Below are 15,093 nucleotides of genomic sequence, written 5' to 3' on the forward strand. Positions count from 1 at the left end.
GGGTTCAAATCCCCTCGTGCTACTCACAAGGATGGTTTTTGAGGCACATAACAGAGCCCCCAACTCCATGTGCAAGGCGCACACAGCCCTCCAAGGACAAGGGTTCAAGTCCTACCCAGGGAGGAACTCTCCTCTGACAAGCAGCCAAAGGGTGCGGCAAGAACATGTGAAGAGAAGCACTGCATTAACAACGCCATAGGGCATGGAGTTGGTAGGCGCTCACATTTTGCATATCTTGGTGTGGGGAGAATCATGTTGGGAGCAAAATAGAGGGAGTGCCTGGAGCTCCAAGCCACACTGTGAACACGACACAGAGCAGTACTCAATCGCAGTAGCAGAGAGGAATGAGACACATCATGGGGCATTTGTCTACCCCTGTTCCCATCCCCAGTTGAAAGGATGCTTGTCACCATAAATCTAAGAGGGGTATCACAGAGTTAGCTACTTTTAGATCAGGGGTCAGCAAACTTTTTCAGCAGGGGGCCGGTCCACCATCCCTCATACCTTGTTGGGGGCTGGACTATATTTGGGGGGGGGAGAGAATGAACGAATTCCTATGCCCCACAAATAACCCAGAGATGCATTTTAAATAAAAGCACACATTCTACTTATGTAAAAACACACTGATTCCCAGACCATCCACGGGCTGGATGTAGAAGGTGATTGGGCCGGATCCGGCCCCCGGGCCTTAGTTTGCCTGCACATGTTTTATTTTTATTTTTTATCATTTTTGTTAATTTTCCGATAAAAAACATCAAATTAATATATCCAATCATAATCCAATTAAAATAAAAAACTAACATAAAAAGACCAAATTATAATCCAAATTATAGTTATTGATTTTTAGATGCTTCCCAAAGTTTTACTCCATGTTTTCACATCTTCCCCTCGTGTTCTTTATACTTCCTTCCTTCACTGTCCACTCATTCACCTCCAGCAACGAGGCACTCTAGTAGCTCCATCTTTGAACAATCCGTGCAATTTTCATGCTTTCAGAGCATAGCTGTTGCGAAGCTGAATAGCACTCTTGATAATACACTGCAAATGTGCTTCCTTTTTATTTTGCATAGCTGACTGGTTCACATGCTCAGCAGAATTCAGGTGAACTTGCACGGCAATAACAGCCTTCATTATTCCTGTAGATAGGTGACACAACTCTGAGTAAATGTAATAATATCATTACAGAGGAGAGGCAGCTGCTGGATAGACCCTCCAATAAATAGAAGCTCAAGTTCAGACTCAAGGGCTTCAGAAACCCAGTGGGCTTCCATTCATATTCTAAATCAATCAGCAGCTGGAGAAACTTTCTTCTTTCTCTGCTTCTCAGCTCAATAAGCAGCTGTTACGGTATAAGGCATGTTCCTATGTAATGAATAATAACTCTCAGAATTATTTGAAGTTTTTAACTTCTGACATATACAAAAAGCATCCAGACACACACACACACACACACACACCAGTATTATTAACCTGGCGTGTGTAGATACAGGAATAATATTTTTAATCATAATCATAATCATAAATTTATTATGCCCTAGCCATCTTACTAGGTTGCCTCAGCTACTCTGGGCATCTTCCAAGGAACATATTTGATGATATGCACTAACATCAGTCGAGCAAAACAGATAGCTTTGAACTCACCCCTCTCCTTTTTTAAGTTTAGATGTGACTGTTTTTATTAAATCTGTACCATTTTATTTCCCATAACTATAATTTATTAGAATTTTGCTTTCTTAGCTTACATCAAACATATATTTGAGCAAAGTCCTGCCATGGTTTTGTAATATCTCTTTCTGACCCAAGCAATGTTTGTTTGCTTGGTCAATCAATAATGTACCCAAAATATGCTGGTTCATCAAAAAAGATGTCCAAGATAATCATGTGACCGAATATCCCTCACTATAAAAGTGGCAGCAACCCATTCAGCTGTACCTTCCTCATCCATGATGAAGGCCTTAATTCTAGCACTGGCATTGACCCTTGTGGGTAAGTATAGATGTACTATCTGTCAGAAATGTTGGGGGGGAAAGTGTTATAGAAATTTCAAATGTAAAACAGTACAGTGGTACTTTGGTTTACAGACACTTCAGGTTACAAATTCCGCTAACCCATAAATAGTACCTCGAGTTAAGAACTTTGCTTCCGGGTGAGAACAGAAATCGCACAACGGCGGTGCTGCAGCAGCAGGAGGCCCCATTAGCTAAAGTGGTGCTTCAGGTTAAGAACAGTTTCAGGTTAAGAACGGACCTCCAGAACGAATTAGGTTCTTAACCTGAGGTACCACTGTACGGTGCTTGTTTCATAGCTCTCTATTATAGCAAATAATGGGATGTGGTTCATTCTGGCTCATTCCAACTCAGACCCATTGAAATCAGTGGGTGGTATTCAGTTAAGTCTGTCTCAGAGCAGACCTATTAAAATCAATGGATATAATGTATTTTTCCGAGTATAAGACACCCCTGTGTATAAGACGCCCCCTATTTTGGGGGGCTCCAAATTAAGAAAATGGGAGGAAATTGCCCCATGTATAAGGTGACCCCCCTTTTCTTAACATAATTTTTAAAGAAAAAAACCTAGCCTTATACACGGAAAAGTACAGTACCTTAGTCACATCCACTAATTTCAATGTGTCTGGTCTTCTCTGAGTATGACTGAGTGTGAACTTAAAATTCTTTTCAGTAAATGGAAAATACCTAAAAGGTTTGCATGAATAAAACAACATTTTTAAAAAAAACAACTCTTTTTTTGGCACAATTTGGAAGATGCTTAACTGTAAATAAAACCTCTAGGCAGTTTACAAAGATTTCATGCCTATGTATTCCCCAAAAAAACATGAAGTACAAATATTCATGGAACAAATGCATTTAACTTTATTTTTTATCTTTCAGGTTGTCAGCAACAAAAACGTAAGTATCTAAAAAAGAAGTACGCAATTTTGAAAGCTGTTTGGCAGTTTTAGAAATATTTGACGTGATATTTTTCACATGTTGCCTATAATATTTCTTTGGATTTCCCTCCCTCCAGAAACTGAAGGTGATGTTGCCACATATGCAGTCGAATTTCAAAACACGATCAGACTCCCAGGAAAAGGTGCAGGAAGCTCTGGACTGAAATTAAAATGTAAAATTGCCATTGGCCAAATTGCACCAGACCGTAAAGTTCTACAGGTAAGGGAACTTTTTCAGTCTTGAAAGTTAACTTTCTCTGTGAGTTTTTAAAGTTGAGGGGGAAATAATTCAATTTTGTCATGCAACTTTCATAGACTTTACCTAACATTATTATTTATGCGATGACCGAAATTCCTTTTCACACATTACCAGGCAATTCTCAGTCAGCTCAAGCCAAACTCAGGCTTGAAGGATTTATTCTGCTTAGTGGTCAAAAAGACAATAGGATGTAATTTCAGATGCACAATAATTTTATTGTGGCATCAATTCAATTGTTCTCAAACTGTGATGCCTTGAAAATTATTTAATCAAATGGAGGTTGTAACTAATAAACAAAGACTAATGCATTTTCTAACAAAGTGGGATGTCATTGAATATTGACAATTCTTAATTTCATGTGGCTACTTCAGTACCTGCAGACCGCAAATGATATTCTATGCACCACTCTGCATATTTTGAGCAATCTGGTGACATTTAAATATCTTTTAAAAATAACGAATGCAGCATGAAAACCTTTGCTGCCTTTTCCTACTGAAATTGCAGGGGAGGAGTGAGAAAGGGAAAAAAGGGGAAAAAGGGGGGGAAAGGGAAAAAAGGGAAAAAGGGGAGGAGTGAGAAAGAGAAAGAAACCATAGGTTTGCAGCAGAACCCATTGTTCCCTGTCATCCTGTCCTGGTGTCAGACGTAACCCTGTTTACATAATGTCTGTAGCAAAGGGTCTAAGACAACGCCATTTCCATTCCATAGACCTGAATGTCTGTACCATTGCTAACTTCCCCCAGATGGTAGAGATGCAAGAAGCTGCAATAGGAGTGGTGGCAAGTGAGAGAACTAAGGAACAGGAGGAAGCAGCAAGACTGCTTTGGTTAGCTGATCAGCCTGTCAGCCCAGGACAAAACTGGCCTCTTGGGAAAGGGGAAGGATCCTATTATCATACTACATTTGTCTTCACTTGTAGTGTTCTTGAAAACTCTTAAAGGTCAAGTCAGTGATACTAAAATGGCTTCGTTAGCGTCACTTCAGTATTCTTTTAGGCTTCCGACTTCAAATGGCTAGCCTTAGATACAGTAAAAAGATTCTTACACATGTAATAATGAAGTCCTGTCATTAACATGAATGTGTAGTTTACATGTGGTGAAATAGATGCTAGGCGGAAAACATTTAAGCTCTAATTTGTGTGGTTTTGAGAAGGTGTGGTTTTGAAGACTGCCGTTTAAATAACCTAAATGGATTCTAAAGGGAGGTGGAAAATAACATGAAATTTACTCTTTTTGTGTGTGTGCGACAGCTTCATAGCGTTGAAGTGCTTGAGCTCAATGGCATCCAGCCACACCAGGACTTCAAGCAGTCATCCAAGCTGACCAAGATGTTTGAGGAAGACTTACCTGGCATAGTTACATTTCGCCACAGGAAAGGCTTTGTTGATGACATCATGGCTTCAGGACACTTCTCAGAATATAAACTTGGTGTCTACAAAGGACTTCTGAACAACCTGCAATATTCCATGAAGCTAGACCAGAAAAGCTACAATTTAAGAGAGGTGAACTTTTAATTTCTGTTGCATCTGTAGTACTGTGGCTTTTATTTTCACACCAGGCACTTACAATTATATGTTATTTTTATTGGTATTCTCTCTACTGCTGAGAATTTCAAAGAACTTCACGTACATTTTATCAGCAGTCCTTTCAATAGCTGTAAGATGGCCAGTTTATTTCAATATAATAGTTTGCAGGTGGGTGGGGAGCAGCTGTAAACTGAACGAATGTGTCTTACTTAAGGCTACTTGCTGAGTTTGTAGCTCATATTTGAACCAGCACATCGCTGTTGACATTAACTACTTCATATTCCTCCAATACCACAACAAAGTTAATAGACCAATATGGATTATAAATATTTAGAAATAAGCAGGAGTCAAACTTCCATCCCTAAAATGAGGCTCATGCACTTGAATTCAAAGAATGAATTGGAGTCAACAGATAAACTTCTTAGCTCTGGTTTAGATCATAATGATCAAATGATGTGGTCATTCCACACACACACACACACACACACACACACACACACCATAATTTCTATTTGCAGTTGCAGATTATCAGATTACCTTTAGAATACCTAATCTCCTACAAAATAAATCTGTCCAAGTTAAAACTGCCTTGGGGATAAGCTTGCAATAAAGTGATGTCAGGACTACACTGTGTTAAATTGTAATTTGGCTCATATTGAAATCCCGACTACAGACTACAGTTAATTTCACTTCCACAGTCCCATATTTACATTAATCAAGCCAATTTTGATTCAGATGTTGATATTTGAAAACGTTTGAAATTATTTTTTGGTATGAAATTTAGAATAGGGTTGCTTTAATTTAGAAAACAAATACTTTAATACAGTAATATTTAATTTAGGAAATTGGTTTGGAAACTGCGACCAATATTCTGTCCCTGTATCACATTGTGCCTAGTTTTACAGCCATCCCATTTTTTCTCCACACTTCCCATTGCCCTAAGTAGGCATCAGACAATGGCATGTGACATCTGTTACCTGATCCTATGTACTGTGGGGAAAAGTTATTCCTTTTGTCTCTCCTGAATCTGTCATCATTCAGATTTGCCTCAGATTCTCATATTGTAAAAGTGGGATAAAAAATTCTCTCTTTCCATGTCAATGCATAATGGAATGCATAATGCCGCGCCTCCCCCCAAAAAAATTACTTGCCTTTTTCTTAACTAAAAAGCCCCAAATGTTGTAGCCTTTTTCTCAGAGTGGTTTGATCCAGGTCCTTTGTTATTTTGGTTACCAATTTTGAATTCCTTCCATTTAAATCCTTTTGACTTAATGCAGGCAAACCAGGTGATACCAAGGTTAGCTGTACAGTTTTAGAGATTATTTTTTATTTTGTTGCATGATATCAGCATTAAGTAGCTTATTATCATTTATATCACCTGATAAACAGTTCGAGGAGGAGTAGGCAATGAGATTTTAATGATCAAGCCTAATGACTTAAATAACTGTGATCACAGCTTGCCAAGGTGTTCTGTGTGGCCAATGTGATGTCCCTACTTATGGTTACTCACCCACAAGAAGCTTGTTTTGGGAAGGGGCAAGTGTGGGAAATACTTCAAAGGCCAAACGTCACACCTTTTGAACTGCATAAAGTGCCGGCATGTTCTTCCAGTGCAAGCTCTTCCCCCATCCTTTCATTTAATGTTGAGTTCCTAGTTTGTGAGACTGATCTGATTTGCAGGGTGCAAATTTGCTCATTAGCTAACGGCCGAGCATAAGACATATGGAAGGCACTCCAGACTTGAAACACTTTGAAAAACAGTATTCAAACTTGGTAAAAACTCCACGCATATACTGATATTGCACTTCTAATGAATACAAAATCATGTCGTGATGTTATAGATCTGAGTGAAACCTGCTAATGTAAGAAAAGAGAGTTAAGGTTCCTCAGTTCTTCAGTGGTGCTTAATTATTGCTGCTTTCATGGCACATCTGCTTCTAAGGATTCTAACAGAGGATTGTGTGAGTTGTAGATTAGGTGTAATGGGATTTTTAGGGGCAAAGAGCCAGCCCTGACTCTGAAATCTCTTGCTTTTGAGGTTTCATTCTGACTGATCAAATTATTTCACCACATTTTTTATTAAAATTTTCAAATTATCCTTCATATACAATAAGCCCTAATTGGAACTGAATAAAGAACTTCCCAGTGCGACAAGCCATGGCTTCACTGAAGTCCGTCGGGGTTTGCCAGTGATCTTTCAGTAGAAACCTGTGTTGGAATTTTTGACGAGAAATGTGTGTAAGGGGAAGGGAGTGAAGGATATAAGAAAAACTGAGAGGTTCATTAAAGGAGTTAGAGTTAGAGCAATTTCACAAGAAGACCAATATTCTCTCAATGAACCTGCCAATCTGATTTATTTATTCGTTTTACAGAATAGTATTTGGGGAAGGTGCAATACAACATACCTTGTTCAAAATGCTGTAAAAGCCGATGAGATCTTCATGACCAAGTCCATGGACTTAAACGACTGTGACAATGCTGCTTTCAAGATCTTTGGTGCGTCGCATGTTACTCCATGTGAAGCCTGTCAACAGGTTAGTATGGGGGTTGTGTGTATATAAATATATCATCTGTGGTCCTGTTCACATTTGCAAGAAGATCCACGATTGGTTGTTCATTTGCAGACAGTTGCATGGATGCTGACCTCTGTTGCAAGTCATTCATTTGCGAGATTTGCCATTCTGTTCAAGCAGTTTTAACATGCCATCACAAGCTGCTCGGTGGGTGGGGGTGGGGGCAATGATGTGGTAAAATTGCTGGTACCATGTAGTTAGACACACATGGGTTTCCATGTAGAGCACTCGCAATGTTGCATTGCACTGCAACCAATCTATGCAGCTGTTTGCATGTGCCATTCATGCCTGAGTTGGAAAGCATAAACCACAGAGGGAGGCAGTCAAGTTGGTTGCAAAGGTGAAGAGGAGAAAGAGGTCTAGAGGACCCTTGTCAGTGACCCACCCCCATGTTGGGTTCTAGACCCAGGTGGCCATGTTACATATAATTTACTTTGCACCATTTTTTTCATCTCCACCTTTTTTCTTCAAAATGGCTGGTGGGGTGGAGAGCAGAGGGAGAAGGGGTGGGGGGAGCTCAGAAACAATATTATTTTCTGATAGGACAATCCATTTGTTCTTTTCTTTCTCCTTCTCTCTCTCTCTCTCTCTCTCTCTCTCTCCTCCCCACCCAATCACTTGACCAAGCAATCCAATAGAGATCTATTGGGCATCAGGTGCCTGGATAGATTCTGTGGCCTGCTAGCTGCCAAACGCAACAGTAGAGATTGCTAATGTAAAATAATATTGATTGGGTTGTATCCAGTGCTTTTTTCTAGAACAAAATGCTGGTACTCATCATGAAGTTGTTAATATAAGTGTCACACTTATTAACCAAAAAAAGAGAGGTGCCAGCAATACACATCCCTGAACGCACTGGTTGTATCCAAACAAGTTCTCCTCATCAGATTGGACCAATTGAAATGAATGGGCATAAATTAGCCGTGGGCCCATTACGTTCCATGTGTCTGCTCTGCATGGACCCAGCATTGGGTGCAACCCTATGTGTGATGATTTCTGGACTTGCTATGATTATGTTAAAAATTCTAATATATGACTTGCCGCTGCCTGTTTTCATACAGAAAGTCAAACCTTTCCAAGGCTCAGCTACATTCAAGTACAGATTTAGGGATGCACAAAAGGGAGACAACGAGAGAACGATTATGCAGGTCGAAGGTGTGGAAATCCGTGAGTTCGCACCATTCAATGAGCTTAGTGGAACAACAGGCATCATGGAGGCCAGGTACCGTACCTTTGTATAACTGCTCCCTTTTTACAAATGCTTTTCAATTTATCAATTTGTTAGGCTTGCCATATGTCAGGAAAATTCCTGACATGTACTGGTTTTCGGGTTTTCACTATTTTTGAGTTAGGTTCCTAAACAAAAAGCTCGACCATTTTGTGGGTTTCCTAATGAAAAATAAAAAAATGGCAACCCTAAATTCATCATCCCAAAATACCTAGTCAAACTCCTTAAGAGTAGTCTCAATATCTACCAGCATTTCATTTCATAAACGTATGGATTTCCCTGGAGTGTCATGGTTAGCTATAAATCTGAAACATATGCACACATATAAAAACCATAACAAATATAATTTGATTTTTTAAAAGGTATACACTAATTTAAAGCGTGGAAGCCCAGTGAATAGGAGAATCCTGGAAAATCACAGTACAGTAGTGAAAAAATCTCTTCAGGCCAAAGTACATGTGATAGCAGTTCATGTTTAAACATGTGCTTAGCTTGCCTGGTTTTATTTTGGAGAAAAAGGAGCCCTGATGCCCCAATCTGGAACAAGCTCCTAATCTGGATTGGGGACGCTGCACTGATTTTCTCCTGAATGTCTTCTTTTGGAGGGATAGGGGTAGTTCTCTTGTACTTGATATGCCTGCTTCCCTTTTTTAGGACTGTGTTTCATATTAATAAATAAACAAGGGTTTCTTTAAAAGAACAGTACACCCATTGAAATGAATATGCAAAAGTTTGTAGAAGTCGACAGATATGACTAAGACTGAGTATTACCCATTATGTGTTTAGATGCAGCAAATCTTCATAATCCAAAGGTCAGATCCACCTTCAAGTAAAGAAGCATTTTAAATTTGCATACTATATTTGCTATATAGTTTAGTCCTGTTTTTTTCTGCTGCAAAAGGAAAATTATTATTATTATTATTATTTATTATTATTATTATTATTATTATTATTATTATTATTATTATTGCAAAGCCAAGAGACAAAAAAACAGCTTTCTGTATTTACTATTTGCTCACTAAATTTCATTGGGTCTTTCCACACTAGGCTTAAAATGGTATTCATCGATATGCATGGCCACTTGCCACATGTCCCTTCTGACTTGAAGAGATGGGGCTCACTTACCTACAGGTTTAATTATGAACTTCCTCCTCTTCCTATTCCATTGATAAAGAGCAACAACGTAGAGAGAGAAGTAAGTTTTAAAAATGGTAATGCAAATGGAACTTTGCAACATACCAGTGTTCTTTGCCTGAGGCGTTAAACAATACCTGACAATGCTCTCTTTTTTATTTTTATTTTTTTAAAAAAAATCTATCCAACAGATTGAGGAAAGATTGCAGTATTTGGCAGGACACCCAAATGCAAAGTTTCCAAGAGATGGTGCAATTAAATACCTGCAGGCTATCGAACTTGTGCGTGACATGAACGATACAAAATATTTAGATTCGCTCTTTAGAAAACACGCCAATGAGCCAACACTCAGGTAAGATAACAGAGGAAGTGTGTTATGCTTTTCATGCTTGAAAAGCATAATTGAATAAGATCTAAATTAAAGTGATCAGAGCTCAGACTTGATTGCTGCTTCTTTTCTTGTAGACACCTCATCGTACAACTAGCTGCTGCTGCTGGTACTCCAGATGCACTTAGATTCTTGAAACATAGGTTTGATCAGAGAGAAATCAGCAGGATTGAAGCAACAATGGCATTTGTTACCTTCTTTCATACCTGCACTCCATCTCCAGAAATCCTAGAAACAGCTATGGTAAAATACATCTTGCATTACGGGGTTTTTTGTTTGCTGATGTTGGCTTTCTCTGAATTGATCTTTTTGGGCGGCGGGGGGTTTGCAAGAATAAGTGCATGCGACTTTAAAATTTGGCAGTTCCTACAACCTAGGCATCCTGAAGACTTCAAACAAGCATTGTTCCATCATTGTATCCTCCAGATGTTGCTGGACTGCAACTCCCACCATCCCTGACCACCAGCCATGCTGGCTAGGACTAATAGGAGCTGGATCCATCAACATGTGGAGGGCACCATGTTGGCTCTTCTTGATCTAAGTTCTTGTTTTTCGTGCCTTTGAGCAGCTCTGGCCAAGTCCCAAGAGGCGACAATTTCCATGGGGGCAACAGTTTTTAAAACCCTGAAACACACCAGTTTGGTAACCACCTCAGACATCCATCGTCTCCCCAAGTGCCACAAGCCACTTAAACCGGAGCAAATTCTGAATAATAAGTGATATCCAAAGCTACTGGTACACAAAGTAGACCCACTGAAGTCAGACAGAAGTAATTTTGGTCCACACGGAGTTCAGTGGGTCTATTCTAAGTATGATTTCATTGGTTTTCCCTCAATATCCGGTAACAGAGCTGTGTAACCACACATCTGCCGGACAAAAAAACCCTATTAATATTTAATTTTAAATTCATAGTGGAGGAAATACAGGTTAGGTCAATATACAAAGGTGTGTGTCAGAGACTATGAGGCAAATAAAATCTAACCTATATGCATACCGGTTATGTATGGTCCTTTTAAAATGGCAATTCCTTTGGCAAGCAAGTCAAGATCCTATGGCTATGGCTATTATTGTTGCAGTGCAGATGATTGATAGCTCTGGAGGCCCATCTTATGGGTTCCCCTTAACTCAGGTCTCTGAAATGCTGTGGGCATCAAGGATGCTATTTGTACTTAAGTTAATTTTATTGGGTGCTATAGTCATACCCAGATAGATCCACTGAAATCACTGGACAAGTTCATCATGATAAATGAAGTGCATTTAATGGTCCTACTCTGAGTTTGACTTAGTTGGAGACAACCCATTTAGTCGAGTCTCTGAGAAATTGTTGGCCTCCTGAAGGCTAGTGTTCTTAGGGGCTATGAAACTGAGCTGGAGTTCCCCAGTTCAAATTTTACCTCCACTGTGATGAGCCATTACTTCTCCCTTGGCAAGCCCATTGTGTATCAGCCACACATTTATAATATAGGAGGAATAATGCTGTCTTACTTGGATAAACAGTTGCAAAACTACTGAGATGATATACATTTGAAACTCTTGGAACACTATCAATCACTTTATACACTCCCAGCAATTGTTATGCTTTCGGCTATTTTTTCTCGTTTAGTCTGAAATGCATTCAGACCTGATTTAATTGATGCATATGTTAAAATGAGATGAATAATTTGTTTTCTGTATGTTTCAATGACCAACTTTTCTCTCAATAGGCAATTGTGACAGATGCCCTCAAAGGCCCCAGAAGTTTCTACCGCAGCTTTACCTGCCTTGCCTATGGAACTGTTGTTAAAAAATACTGTTCTTCCTCAGAAACCTGCCCTGACAAATACATCAAGGTATTGTGCCATGTTTCAATGACATTTCATGTTTAAAGACTAACAATATAAGGTGCTTAAGTTGGCCTATTATTATTAGCCTACAAGTTAAGATGCGTGTGTTGAGCACAGTCTTTAGAGGAAATTGCAACACATTGAAAAAAATGAGATTTTTTGCTGCTAGTTTCAGTGAGTTCAGGATTACTGTCTTCAATTTGAAATAAAAATAAGGTGTGGGAGGTGGAATTATTATTAGCAGTACACTACCATGGTATACTTGTCTCAGTAGTTCTCAGAATCTTTACATATTATTTGCTTAATCGATCATTCAAATAATCATATAATACTGCTATAAAGTAATTATTACTGTAAATTCTTTGAAAATGTTTAAACTAAGTATCATTCACTCCTCACTGAAAGCAATAGCAACACATATCTAGTCATTTGTTCCAGGTTATCTTAACATTAAGCATGGGCAGGTCAGTCTATTTCTGGTCCATGGCAATTCTGCGTTACTTTCTATGTCCTTTCCATCCTGTTTCCACATTATTATTTGATTAAAAAATATCCACACAAATAATATTTAAATATTTAATGCATTTTTAAATATGCATTTCATTTTAATGTACGTATTCAAACCTAAAATTGGCATTTTCTAAGTTTTTTTGAGCCAAAATTTGTAAAGAAATATTTTGAGAAATGTGATATCCAAAGGATAATTATGTCCTGATTTTTGTATTAGTCAAGGAGGTGCAGCTTGTTCTGGATGGGCTTGTACATCCCTCTGAAAGAGCTTTTTTGGGGGGGTGCTCCTGTATTCATCTTTTTCACTAGAGCTGGTGCAATATTTCTGGCTGTTCCTGCTTTGGGATGGCTTTAATATGGTAGTCCAGGCATTCATAACATCCATATTGAATTACTGCAATGCACTCTGTGAGGTGCTTTATTGAGGTTGGTCCAGAACCTATAGCTAATGCAGAATGCTTCAGAAAGACTATTGGAGGGGATGCCCTATTGACAGTGCATAACACCTATTCTGAAAGACCTGCACTGGCTATGCATATGGTACTTGGCCAAGATTATTGAGACCTGCAACATGCTGATGGGCAACCCCTGTCAAACCTACTCATGTCTAACTTGAGATCACAGGCTGTTCATAAAGCTGTCCCCAATATCAATTCAAGATTCAAATCATATCTTTTTTAAAGCAACTATTTTGCGGCTAATTTTGAAACCACTTTTTCCCCCTAAAACAGCCTTTGAATGATTTTGCAATTAAAGCAAAACGTACATCCGACGTAGATGGACAAATGCTGGTACTGAAGGCCTTAGCAAATGTGGGACATGTCATCATTGAGAAGCCCATCATGAAGACCTTTGCAGCTCTCATTTCTTCTCCTGACTCCCTGCATCCTTGCGCTGCCATCCTAGCTCTAAGAGGCCTTGTCGAGAAGTATCCTGCACGGGTAAGAAGGCATGGCATTTTTGTGGGGAACTTGTGGGTTTTTTTCAACAACATTATAGAGCTGTTAGGAATATCTTTTTTTCCCCTAATGCTAATTGATCATGGTGATACATTATTTCTCAAAGACCAGTTGCATTAGGTACAGGTAGGGAATAAATGTCCAAGCGGGGGAGGATTCAGCCCCTGTCTGTGTAGATATGTATACCATTATGTACAGAATTGAAACTCATGGGGGGTTTTTACAGTGAGAGAGCGGTGTGTGATATATTGCTTTAAACAGTTGAGGCAGCAGATAATGTGCAAGTCACTCACGTTGCCAATGGGTGCTTTATTCAATCCAAATGTGTCTTTCTTCTGTACAAGCAAAAACACACCAACAGAAAATATGGCTTTGCATTTTCTCAAGTGGCAGATTTTTCTAGGAGCAGGCCTTTAGAGGCTCTGTTCTCAAAACGCAGAGAAGGAGAAGGGCCTAAATCTTGCCTGGGCATGTTATTCTGAAAAGCAGGAATCAGGAAAGTTACATTGCAGATAATTGCTTGGAAAGCTCCATCTTGTTTTAACAGAAGTCCCTTACATAATATTGCAAGCCACTGAATTTTGTATGGTGTGGAAGTTGGGGCTGGCTGCCGTGGTTCAAAGAAGAAAAGTCAGAATGCCTGCTTAGCATTTACAAGCTTTTTGAGCTGTGAGCCAAAGTCATTGTGGGAAGGAGAAAAATAAGAGTGCAAAATTTATATTTTCAATCTATGTTGCACAGGTGGAAGCACTTACTGTTCCAATCGTCATGGACAACAAGATAGAACCCGAAACTCGAAAATGTGCTGCCATGGTTTATATGGAATCCCTACCAGCTCTCCCTTCATTGATGGCAATGACTAATTATGCATCAGAGACACCCATGTCAGAAGTGAAATATTTCCTGTTAACTCTTATACGTGAAGCAGCCACTTGCAGAGCTCCTGACTGCCAAGAGATGTAAGTATAATTTTTTAAAAATGATTTCTTTTTAAAAGGAGCAGTGCACAGCAAACAGCAGTAGTAAATGTGAACATTGTTGGTTAATTTGCTTTATTCAGGGCTTCTGCCTGCAGAGTGGCACTTAAAGTACTGAGCGTCAAGATTCAACGGCCTAGCTATCGCCACAGCATGGTTTACTTCTTTGGTCTTCACAGTGGTAAGAGACATGTGTTTTTTCCCCAGATACTATTTATTCCTCCCAGAATAATAGTGATTGCTTAAAATATTAAAAAGATGAACCTGTTGTTTCAAGAGTAAAAGCTGTTTGTTTCAAGAACCAGAAAGAAATCAGCCATGTCTTGTCATGTGACTAGCTCAGAAAGCACAGGGAAAGACCTGGGGAGGAAAGTATGCATTGGGCAGGGCGGTGTGCAGTCTGCAAAACCAAAATGTTCTCTCATCCCTAAACTAGAACCTATAAGCATTTTGACTCATATTTTAAGGGGGGGTACATTTGCTTTTTATGCCACAAACCTATGTTATACAGTGGTACCTCGGTTTTCGAACGTCTCCATTGGCGAACGTTGAAGTTTTCGAACACCGTAAACCTGGAAGTAAATGCTTTGATTTTTGAACGTGCCTCGGAAGTTGAACATGAAATGCGACTTCTGTATTGAGTTTTCTGTTTTGAGTTTTCCGCTTTGAGTTTTCGGTATTCGAACGTTTCGGAACACGGACGGTCTTCCGGAATGGATTACATTCGAAAACCGAGGTACCACTGTATTTTTTTTTACTTCATCCTCCTA

General features: G+C 39.2%; 1 protein-coding gene across 1 annotated transcript in view; it reads left to right on the forward strand.

The window, feature by feature from the left end:
• Positions 1-1,834: 1,834 nt before the first annotated feature.
• The window catches only part of LOC310765655 (vitellogenin-1-like), a 34,403-nt gene continuing 21,144 nt past the window's right edge, over positions 1,835-15,093 (forward strand). The window contains exons 1-12 of the mRNA XM_083620894.1: positions 1,835-1,990; positions 3,025-3,167; positions 4,456-4,707; positions 7,104-7,265; positions 8,366-8,526; positions 9,580-9,727; positions 9,858-10,018; positions 10,132-10,297; positions 11,758-11,883; positions 13,119-13,328; positions 14,088-14,305; positions 14,407-14,504. Of these exons, the coding sequence (XP_083477020.1) occupies positions 4,534-4,707; positions 7,104-7,265; positions 8,366-8,526; positions 9,580-9,727; positions 9,858-10,018; positions 10,132-10,297; positions 11,758-11,883; positions 13,119-13,328; positions 14,088-14,305; positions 14,407-14,504 (1,624 nt within the window). The 5' untranslated portion in view covers positions 1,835-1,990; positions 3,025-3,167; positions 4,456-4,533. The remainder of the gene's footprint in view (positions 1,991-3,024; positions 3,168-4,455; positions 4,708-7,103; positions 7,266-8,365; positions 8,527-9,579; positions 9,728-9,857; positions 10,019-10,131; positions 10,298-11,757; positions 11,884-13,118; positions 13,329-14,087; positions 14,306-14,406; positions 14,505-15,093) is intronic.

Source organism: Podarcis filfolensis (assembly GCF_964270895.1).
Source record: "Podarcis filfolensis genome assembly, chromosome: 6".
NCBI lineage: Eukaryota > Metazoa > Chordata > Lepidosauria > Squamata > Lacertidae > Podarcis > Podarcis filfolensis.